The sequence below is a fragment of the Antrostomus carolinensis genome, unplaced genomic scaffold, assembly GCF_000700745.2.
Source record: "Antrostomus carolinensis isolate BGI_N321 unplaced genomic scaffold, ASM70074v2 scaffold1444, whole genome shotgun sequence".
In the NCBI taxonomy this organism is placed as follows: domain Eukaryota; kingdom Metazoa; phylum Chordata; class Aves; order Caprimulgiformes; family Caprimulgidae; genus Antrostomus; species Antrostomus carolinensis.
Window position 1 is genome coordinate 48,636 of NW_010311181.1, and position 10,860 is coordinate 59,495.

Here is a 10,860-nt window from a genome sequence, read left to right on the forward strand (position 1 = left end):
AATGATCGAAAACATTCAATGCTTTGTTCAGATCTCTCAAAAGGGGGTGCAGAGAACAGGAAAACCATGAGCAACAACAACAGTTCTGCTACTCCGTGCATTGGACTCCTTTGGTGCATATTCAAAAAACAATGCCTGTGATGTGAAGTTGGAAGGTTTATACATGAATTTTCTCTCTGTTCCTGTGTAGCCTTAAATTTACCTTGCTCCACAGAGGAGATTAAAGTATCTGACATTATTTGAAAGTGATTTAGCTACTATTTTAAGATGTTACTCTTAGAAGGTGAACATTTTGCAGCAGTTTATCTGGGTTTAATGTATATTTCAATTTACAACTAATATTTTCTATAGTACTGAACAGTAGACTAAGGAGCCTAAAGCATTGTGCATTTTGAATATCCGAGTATAATTTGGGGCACACCAATGTGCAGCATTATTCTGCAATTGATTTTCTGGAAAAAATGCATTTAGGAAAACTAACATTCTTATGAACAAAGAACATTAATAAATACAAGATTTTTGTTCAACTGAATTTAAGAAAAACACTGTAAAACTTCAAATACATAAGTCTGTTTTGAGAACATATTGTATAGCAACATGAAGTATTTAAGGGGTTTTTTTTAAATGTGTAAGGATAATTGCTTCCATTTACTGTGTACACTTTTCCGCTCTGTCAAAATCACTATGTAGTTATTCTCTGCATTAGCAATAAGGTGTAAATTTCCCATCAATTAGGTCATGCTGACATTTCTTTCAGGATAACTGAAGAAACACAAAGACTGAGGGTCTGGTGAGTAAGGAACTACATAATATCGAATGAGACAGCTGCAGATTAGGAATTCTGTTGTTTGATTTTTGCAGAGCTAAAATTTAGAATGCACTTGCTTTTCAGAAGTGATGAGCAACCTTGATTATGTCTCACTAAGTGGTGAGTGCTCCGGCATCTTCTGACTAAAAATGAAAGCCTAATTTTCACACAAAGCTTCTTTCGATCTAGTCTAAGGGAAGTTCTTCAGATGATGCAAACCCCAAAGCTCTGTTAACATTTATGGAACTATGCTAATTTATATCACCTGAGTAGGACTTGAGGACCCTTTTCTGAGACTCAGGAAGTGCAAAAAGCCTCAGTGATCAAATGATTCCACATGATCAAATCCTTGTATCAGTGAATTTATGAGAAGTTTTGACATTGATCTCAATAGGGTCAAAATTCAGTGTAGAGTGGCTACATGCACACATAAGCTCTGTCATCAAATATAGTAAGGTTTTGAGGTTCTTTCTTTCTGGTAAGTATGAAAGACAAATAGTTTTACTAATAAAGTTTACACACACATACACAGGCAGGCATGTATACATTGTATGTATGTCACTTTTTTGCATGGTTCTCAGAAAATTCACCAGATGATTAAAATTTCCACAAGAATTCTTAAAAAAATTAAGTAACTATATACTTTAAAGAGAATTCCAACTTTATGTAAAACATTAAAAGGGGTTTATTTAAGTTTTAAAGTCACTTAAACTAAAACTCTTGCTGACCTGTTCAGTTTGATGACAGACGGCACTTTGTCAATCTGAAGTGAGCTACCTTTACTTTCTGAAGTACAAACCCCTAATACAGATAAATAATTCATACCCATTATCTGGAAAGAGTCAAGATGAAAAGAGGCACAGCTACATTTGTAACTTTTACCAGGGTATTTTTAGGATTTACTTGAAAATGCATGTCTGTACATCAGTCCTGCACAGATTCTATGGATGCCGTAACAGCAACAGATGCAGAAGACAAGGGGGAAACAAAGCCCTTTGTTTTCAGAGAATTAACTTTAAGAGTGGAGAATGCCAGGATGTTAAAGCTTACTAATCACTGAAAAACCATGCAAACAATAATTACAGCTGATGTAAGTAAAAGCTAAATACACTCTCAGGATCTTTCAGACTTTCTATGCTATACACTTAAAGACAAGGTATCAATGGCATACATCTTCAGCATCTAAAATGCATTTCATGGGTTTGTCTTTATTCTGACGTTTGAATGCAACTCAGACTCTTTACTTTCCCTTCCCTTGGCATGGTTGGAAATTTCACCAGCAGTTACTCTTAATGCTTTGAAACTCCATGAGGTGCATTCACCTCCTGTTTACTTTGTCTTCATCCAGTATTTGCTTCTCCTGAACAGAGACCACCAGCGCTGCTGAATTCTTGAGGCTTTCCGGGGTGGGCAACCAGCCACTTGGCACCCAACAGAGACCACATGTTGCTGTACACACGACCTTTGCCAGGCACAAACACAGCTCCTTATAAGTACAAAGTTAGAACACAGGTCCAGGGCATGACTTTGTTTTCAAGTTTTATATACAATATTGAAGAGTATGTTATCCATATCCATTTCTGCATTTTCTGTCACTTCAGAGAACTCCATCTGAAGACACCAAGGTAAGGTAGAGGACACAGAACTTAAATTAAGGATGCAAAGGTATTTATGACTTTCAATGATCACACATAGTTGGAGGCATTTGAAAGATGCTTTTTGTTCAGGACATGTACTTTGTTTGCCAGAGTCAGATGCAAGTATTAATGCAATTAAAAATCCCCAAATGCCACACAAGGTAGATATTCACATAAGATACAGTCCTGCTAAGTGCACACTCTTCTTGTCGTTGTTCAATTCAGTGTTGCTTTCACAGTAACAAACACAAATTGTCCTCATTTCTATATCTTGTCTATGGAGTCATGGGCAGCAACAACAGATGCAGACTCAGTCTGTCACTCCAGAAGGAATATGAATGTGCTTAAAGCTGCTTCATTTATGAAGCGAACATGGAACTGTTACCTGCCTGAAGAGAAAAAACAGAAATTACAATTTTGCTCATTAATTTTCATCTCTGTATTACTAAACAGTAGAGCTTTACACAGACATAGTACATAGACATTTTTTCTTATAATTTTGGAAATAGGTAAATTCAATGACACTTGCATAGACATTGCTTTATTCTGAAATAAAAATTACTGTTATAGGATGTACTTTCCTGGTCTAAGAACACACTTGCCTGCTCATTGCTCACTGATGTAATCTATGGTGATGAAACAACTCTCATGGTTTTACAGAACTGTTATGGTTGGCATTTTTGTACCTGGCACTCTCTGGCAGTAAACATCCCTTGAAGTCATCTGGACAAGCCAATACCAAACTGAGATTACATCTTTGGAAAAATCAAGTGACTTGTCCAATGCAGTGATGATTTCCCTTCTCAGTGAGCAGATGTCAGAACAAAGCAGTTAAGGAGACTGGAAATCTCTCCAGTTATAGCTATAGCTTGATCAAAACAAACACTCTGGAACACACCTGAGAGCAACCACTGCAGGATGAACTGCAAAACCTGGATTGCCTGTTATACACTTACACCGCCCTTTCCACTCACAACATAAAGTGAAGCATTCAGCACTGCCCGAACCTTCCAGACCCTTGACAGAGATGCTGTGGGTTAAGTACAGCACAAATCCTGCGGTAAGAAGCCCCTTGCCAGAGATGTGCACCGTTCTGCAGAGAACAGCTGGAACCGAGAAAGCTCACTCACCTTTGCTGCTCACTCTTACATACTAAAGCAAGAATGATGTATCTGATAAGGCTACAGAGACGGCAAGCTGTGCTGAGTAAGCAACAATTAAGAGAAGCTCAGCTCTACTTGGCCTGTTCTCCTACACTCACCTGCTAGTTTAAGGATTGTGTTTTTTAGGTCACACTGTTTTGAAACAGCTGTAGGACAACACCTGAAGACTTCTCCGTATCAGCTCTCATGACAAAAAGAAGAAGCAGGAGCTGTCCTTCATTTTGGAATTCCGGCATATTTCATTTTTTAACATTCAGGTTAAAAGTCAAATGCCTAAATTAATGATACATTAATTAATTAATTACAGAATTAACTACATTAGCTGCTAAAGATCTTAGGTACAAATGAAGCCTACTGATAACAAGTTTTATTTTATTTTTTACCCAAAATGGACTCTGAAGCATTTTATATTTCAGCAGCCAAAAGTTACTAAACCTATGGTAAGACTGTCAACTGTAACAACTTACCAGTACACGAAACAGTAACAGTGTTGAGGGAGAAAAAGCAACAGCTACACTTGTAGTTGTTCCTTTTCTTTTTGCTGCAACATACTGAAAAAAAAAAAAAAGTACTTTATTACTACAATGCTAGTGTTTCAGGGAAGGTTTTATCAGTTAGTTATAATAAAAAGGAATCCAAAGTATAAGCATTTATTTTTGCTATTAGGTCTTCCTAGTTATAGATGAATATTAGACATTTCTCAGGGAGGAGGGAGAAAAAACCACATGCCATGCATTTAAGAAGACGTCTGATGGAGAATTTAACCTGTTTACATTTCCTGTTAGGCCATCTCATGCATTTGACTAATTGTTTCCTCTTTCCTCTTTTCTTCCTATAAAGCAATATTTTATATTTCCTGTGAAGCTAAAAGGAAGGTGAATGTTCCATTTCACAAGTTTTAATACCTGTGAGGATGAGGTGCAGGATGAGTAATTTGTAGCAATTAATATACTTGCTGAATACACGGTCTCCATTACAGGTACTGTACATGAAGGAAATTTGCTTTAAGAATTTATTACTCTAGAAAGTTTAAACACTGGAAATTTCAGCTCCTGTGACCAGACTCCTAGATCAAAACCTCACCTATTTCTACCTTCAACAGTGAGCAGCACCAGGCATTTCACACAGCGTGGGAAGCCTTCAGGAAAAGATCTGTCCTTCTGCCTCAGATCTTTCCCTTAATCCCTTATAGCTAAAATTTGACCCAACACCCTGAAATACGAAGTTAAATAATACTCTAAAACCACTTTAGCATTAACTATTCAAACTTAAAATATCACTAAGTCCTTTTCTGAATTTCACAGACTTCTTTGTCAAAGTCATGTCCAAGCAACTTTGAATGTCTTCAACTGTTATTTTTAATGTATATTTGATTGACTGAGTTATACTGATTTTTTTCTAAATTATTTTTTTATCCATATAAATTATTATATCTAAACTAGAAGCTCTTTAAAGGCCACATCTTAAGCACACATTTTACCTCTACAGTAAGACTTTGTGTTTGGAGATTTTTTGTGTTTGTCTCAGAGCTAGAGAAAAACCTTCAGGAAGTAGCTCTTAAAGATAAACTTACATTTGTATATATATATATAAAGTGAAGCACTATACCTTATCTCATTTTCCTCTTGACAGTCATGACACTGTGTAGTTTCATCACTTTCTGGTCTGGATTTGGGATGTGTTTTCTAGGCAGAAAATGCATTAAATATAAATATTCTAAAGCTTTCTTTAACAACACCCTAAAGAATTGTTGCATCTTTCAGCTTGCTTCAGATTTTCAATATCAAAGTCATCTTGCAAAATGCTAAATCTTGTCCTCTAACATACATGTGCTACTAGTATAATTTTACTATCAAAGCCTTGGTATTGTAGGCAGGGGCACAAGAGGCAACAGGAAAAGAATCCTCTTCTCAAGACATAATAGAAGAACTTGGAAATTAGGAGAATCCAATGTTTTTAATTTCCAATTAGACAGCTATCATACTGATTAGACAGGATTTGCACTTTGGTGCTGGAATTCAAGAATTTGACATAGATTTACATTTGCATGCCACATAGTTCAGTGAAGATCAAAAGAGATGTCTCGCTTTCAAATACAGAACGGCTCTGTTCTTCCTGCCTCCCTATAGCTACGAAATGTAGTATCGCTATGTAAACTATTAAATGTAATATTTCTTACCTTCCAGTATATGGCTCCCAAAACAAAGCCAATAAGAAGAGACAGCAATGATGTCAGTGCTATGCTGATCCCTTGCAGGCTGGAGCTGCTAATGAAGCCAAGTGCCTCTTCTGTAATTACAGATGTTCTCGTTAGCGAAGACAGATTCATAGCAGAAAACTATCTTCAGGGCAACACTATTAGCAAGAGCACTTTTATGCATCACCTACATAACAGCATCTTAAATAGCAGAACAGATACTTCAAAGGGCTGTGTGCATGAGGTGTGCTTCATACAAAATCTCACAGGAAATTTTTGACCACAGTGACGCTCCTCCCATTTCTGCAACAGCTGTGTTGAATAGTTCCAACACTAATTCTCTTTTTGTCATTTGTAGAGATTTTTTTCTTTCTCACACTTCAAAGTTTTGGGTTTACCAATTTTTAAAGGTCTTATTTTGCAACACAAAGTGATTTTTTGAAAGAGAAGATATCTGTCACCCCATGCATTTGCTTAGGTTCCATAAGACACATCCCACTGACTACAGAGAGACACTTTGCCTTGCCAACAATAAACAACCAACATGAGGCCACTCAAGGGAGGTTAATTTAACAAAATAAGACTGACTTCACTTCTAATGTCTTTCTGGAAAGGTCTCACATTTTCAGTAAGATCAAACCCTTGTACCTTGAGGTCTAGCTATGTGTTATTTTGTTGTAACCATTTCTTGATAGCTTTTTAAATTTTATATGGAAGAGTCTCAACCTACTTTGTTATGTACACAAGCAGTTCCATTGTCCTCACAGGGAGCTGTATGCATGCTGAGACTAAAATGTGGCCCTCCAGCTACTTAATCAAGAGCAGGATGTGGAAAGTCCTACACAGTCACCCTGGGATCCACCTTCTGAAACTCAAAGTAAGCCACAGAAGACTGCTAGTCTAGATACCATCCACCCAGTTTTAGTTAATTTAAAGATCTGGTGTCTGCAGCTCGAATGGTGGGTGTATTGTCAGATTACAGGAAAAGAACCAGACTGTAAGCACTGGAAAAGTGTAGGTGATTAGATACAGAAATGAAAATGGACGGGTAGCGGTACAAATTTGTGTGACTCATGGAAACAGCAAATGTCTAAGCATGTACAGTATGAGATACTGGATCAAGCAATGAGCATTTAGTAGATTATTAAACAGCCTCTACGAAAACACTTTAGTTTAGAAAGGAGCATTCTCATAATTAACTAGCAACTCATTTTCAACTCTCTGAGATTTTCTGGTTGTCATTTTGCAAGCTTTTACACAAATGTTCTTTTTATCTCTGAAATTCAGCTGTGTTTTCTGGAGTCACAGTAGACAGAACTAAAAGCTAAGAAAACAAAAAGTCTGTATCTTATATACTACATGTATCTCTGTCTCTCATATACTGTTTACAGACTCTAGTTTCTGACTACAGGGGCTTGAATTTTACTTATATCTGGTAGACTGGGCACACTAAAAGGAAACATTGGTCAAGTAGAACAGATGCTAGCTTACCATGAAAGAAATCTGTCTACAGAGTAGAAGGAAAAGATAGCAGACAAAGTTCTACAGAGGTGAACATCAGCTGAAAAAGAGAGGCTATTGATTAGTCTGCCTCTGCCTGCTTGGACATGAAAATCGAGCAGAAATTAACTGGAGGGGTATATCTTTTATCACAGTGTCTTTCCCAGATTAGACATAGAGGAGGTTTACTCACAGAACTGACCTTCAAGAAATATGGACAGACCCAAGTTGGGTAGAGCCAGCCTGAACATCTCAAAAACGATTCCTATCATTACTTTATCTGAATTGTATTCTCAGAATATTCTCAGAAGAAAATTCCGATATTGCTCTTGTGCCCTAGTCAAGAAAAATGCAACACTGCTTTGCCTAATTACATCAGCATTCTTCCCAATGAGAGACTGCTGAGTTATACAACTGAATTATGTAAATCCTATGGGGATGGTGACCTGCAAACTTCAGAAAAATGGAAAATAGAAATCAAAGGAAAAACTCTTCAGGTCATATAGAGGATAATTTATTTGATAACATGTTACAGTAGACTGTATAACCTCAAAAATCCTCTGCCTACTCTGCAATGCCAGGCAGCATGTCATAACAAGTATGCAGATTTCTATGTGAACTTCTAGATAAATATTCTGTATGCAGGGTAATCAGTGATAGTCTAGCATCCTCATTTTTACTATTTTTCACAAACTTTAGAGAATCTTAGACAACAGAAGAGCTCCCCTTACAATGAGATATCTAAAAGCGGAAAAATCTCATTTCTGAGAAGGTACCTCCAATGCAGATGCTTTCTTTGGCATCTATGGAAAACCAAAAGGAATGCATAATTAGCTTTCCAGGTGGGGACCTGTAACCCAGGAACAGAACCTAAACACAGTCAAATTGTGACACCCTTCCCAGCCTACCTTTTAATTATTTTTTTATTTTTTTTTTAATAACTTGATTATGTATGAATTAATTCAAAAGTTAAGTAACCCAAAACTAACTTAAAAAGCAAACAACAAAAGGTTATTTAGATTCACTCTTAAGTAAAACGACTCTTGAAAGATCTGGAGAGAATGAAATGAGTCACAGCAGGTTTCTTCATGTGCCTTTTATTTACAGTAACATACAAAATGGAAGAGGTTGGAGAATTTTCAGTCTGGAGAACCTCACAGGCACCTGTGTCCTAATGAAGAAAGGGGAAATAAGGAAAGCAAGCTGGATGATAATAGGTTTTTAATCCTTCCATATGGACACAGAAAGATTCCCACTCCCGAGCAGCTGTAAAGGCAGAGTAGGAGAAGGAATAGGGGGAACCAGGTGTATCATTAATTTTATAAACTCCTTGGGCAATGCCAGAGGAACTGTTGGCTTTGCAGTTAGCATATTATGCACTTAAAATAGACTACCCCGAAAGGTGCGAAAGGGGAGTGGAAGCAGGCCAGCACCTCTCAGAGCTCCCACTCTGCACCTTGTGGGAGAAACTCTTGGGAAATGAGCTCATCTGATGTAGATTTATGTATAGTCTTCATGGACATTGGGATATTAAGCTGTGAACAAAATATATTTACATTAAAAACCACTCAGCTACACAATGAAGTTATTGAGCTGCTCTCCACCTTGAGCTATATGTGTAGGTTTAGCACTCAATTATGATTCAAAGCACTGGCTTGATTTTTTTTTTTTTTTAGCTATATTTGTCTCAAAGGAATTTTCACTTTACCTCTGCCCAGCTCCAACACAATTACCACGAGATCTTATCTATAAAAATTCAGAGCAGCTCTCACCTGTTCATTAGGATTTTCCATCAACTATAAAGTTGGAACAAAGAAACAAAGGCACAGAAGGCAATACCAATTGCATTAAGCCATGGGTGAACATTTTCAAATTGTTGTGCAATTACTGAATTAAACTACAGTATTCTTTGTGTAATAAAAGTAGACCTTCTTCCTAAAAACACTTGTAGACATCTCTGTGTTTATTTGTTCTTTGAGCTTTTCAGTACTGAATAATAAAGCCAAATTATTGTGAGGAAATTATAGGTGAAAATGAAAGAAAGCAACACTGAACTTTCCATGAAAATATAAATAATACTATGGCACCACACTGAGTAAGAAGTGTAACAGCTAGTAAATTAAGCTTAAATCAGGGTAATATGAGATTCATCTGGTGGAAAAAAAAAATTGTTTGGATCAACCACTGAAAGAAGAGATCAGGACTCAAGAATTCTTATCCTGACACTTGTTCTTTACATAGCAACCGTCTCATCTGAATTCTCTGGGCTATGCACAGTATAATGATCCAGAGAAATACCAGTGAAACTGGAACTTAAACAGTTAATTGGAATTTAAATTGGCCTATAGTCATTTAACACAAAGAGAAGAAAAAAAACCAGCCTAAATAAACTGGGGTGGGTGGGGTAGGGAGGTATGGTGTTTGAGAATTTTATGGGGAAAAAGATGGAATGGGAACATGCCACAGATCTACATTCAATATTACAAGAATGAAAGCAGAAAGCAGAACTATTGCCATTAAAAAAAAAAAAAAAAGAGAATGGGATAATTGTTCCATTATATAAAATTTCCATTATAATTACTTCACAAATTATTTTATTAAATGATGCATTTCTGGTTTGTCTTAAGTTGAATTTAGAATTAAGAACAGTTCATGTTATCTGACTAGACAGACTTTATTAATAGAGTCAAAATTTATTTATCTGGAGGGGTTCTTCTGCATACAGTGAATGCTTCTAAGTGGTCTAGAAACCATTAATTTTAAATATATCTATTTAAAACTGTTGAAAATTAAAAAGGATATATATATTTTTTTTTAAATTGCAGTAGTTTGCATCTGGAGATGCTTTTTCCAGGTTTCCCCTGGAAATTTCTCTAAATGCTTTCCTTTTTCAATTTTGAATCTAATGGTGCTGTTCTGAGAACAGTATTGAAGCTGGTAGACAAGGTTGCCTGTGCTGGGGAGTCTTCACATGGGAAGTAATAAGGTTTATTCATTGTTGTGCCTTCCAAGAAGGTAGGGATTAACTAAAATTGAAAACTTACTCAGCAATAAAGCAAAGACAAAACTAAAATCAGCACTGAAGACCATTGTCAGGGAGCAAGACAGAGATGCCAATATAGGTGACATAGGTCCCCCCTTGCAAAAAACTCTAAACAAATAGCTAAAGTGTAAGCAGTCATCATCCAATGTCCAAGTTAATGTAATTTAATCTGATTACGAGTTCAAACTGTTCCCAGCCCCAGACATGCAGTCCTCATGTCATTTCTACATAAGGCTGTTAACTGATATCCAATTTTCCAATAAATTGCTTAAGAGAGTGATAATCAGTTAAAACACACCTGTACAGCATATGGCCAGCCAAGCAATTTCTTTGACTTACTGCATTATTTTAATTAGGCTCTTTTCATACTTGATTATCAGTTCCAGTTATAAAACAAGATTAATAAACCTGCTTCTGCACTTCCCTCTGCAGTACAGACACAGGTGCCACATTCCGCTGTGCTGCCTGGCATCCCTCCTGTTACTGTACTGGATCAAACTCCTTTCATCTGA

The 10,860-nt window shown here is 36.6% G+C and overlaps 1 protein-coding gene across 1 annotated transcript in view; it reads right to left on the bottom strand.

The window, feature by feature from the left end:
* Positions 1–4,119: 4,119 nt before the first annotated feature.
* The window catches only part of KITLG (KIT ligand), a gene marked incomplete at its 5' end in the record, with an annotated part of 24,588 nt that continues 17,847 nt past the window's right edge, over positions 4,120–10,860 (bottom strand). Inside the window, 3 exons of the mRNA XM_010166633.1 lie at positions 4,120–4,159; positions 5,217–5,293; positions 5,788–5,897. Of these exons, the coding sequence (XP_010164935.1) occupies positions 4,120–4,159; positions 5,217–5,293; positions 5,788–5,897 (227 nt within the window). The remainder of the gene's footprint in view (positions 4,160–5,216; positions 5,294–5,787; positions 5,898–10,860) is intronic.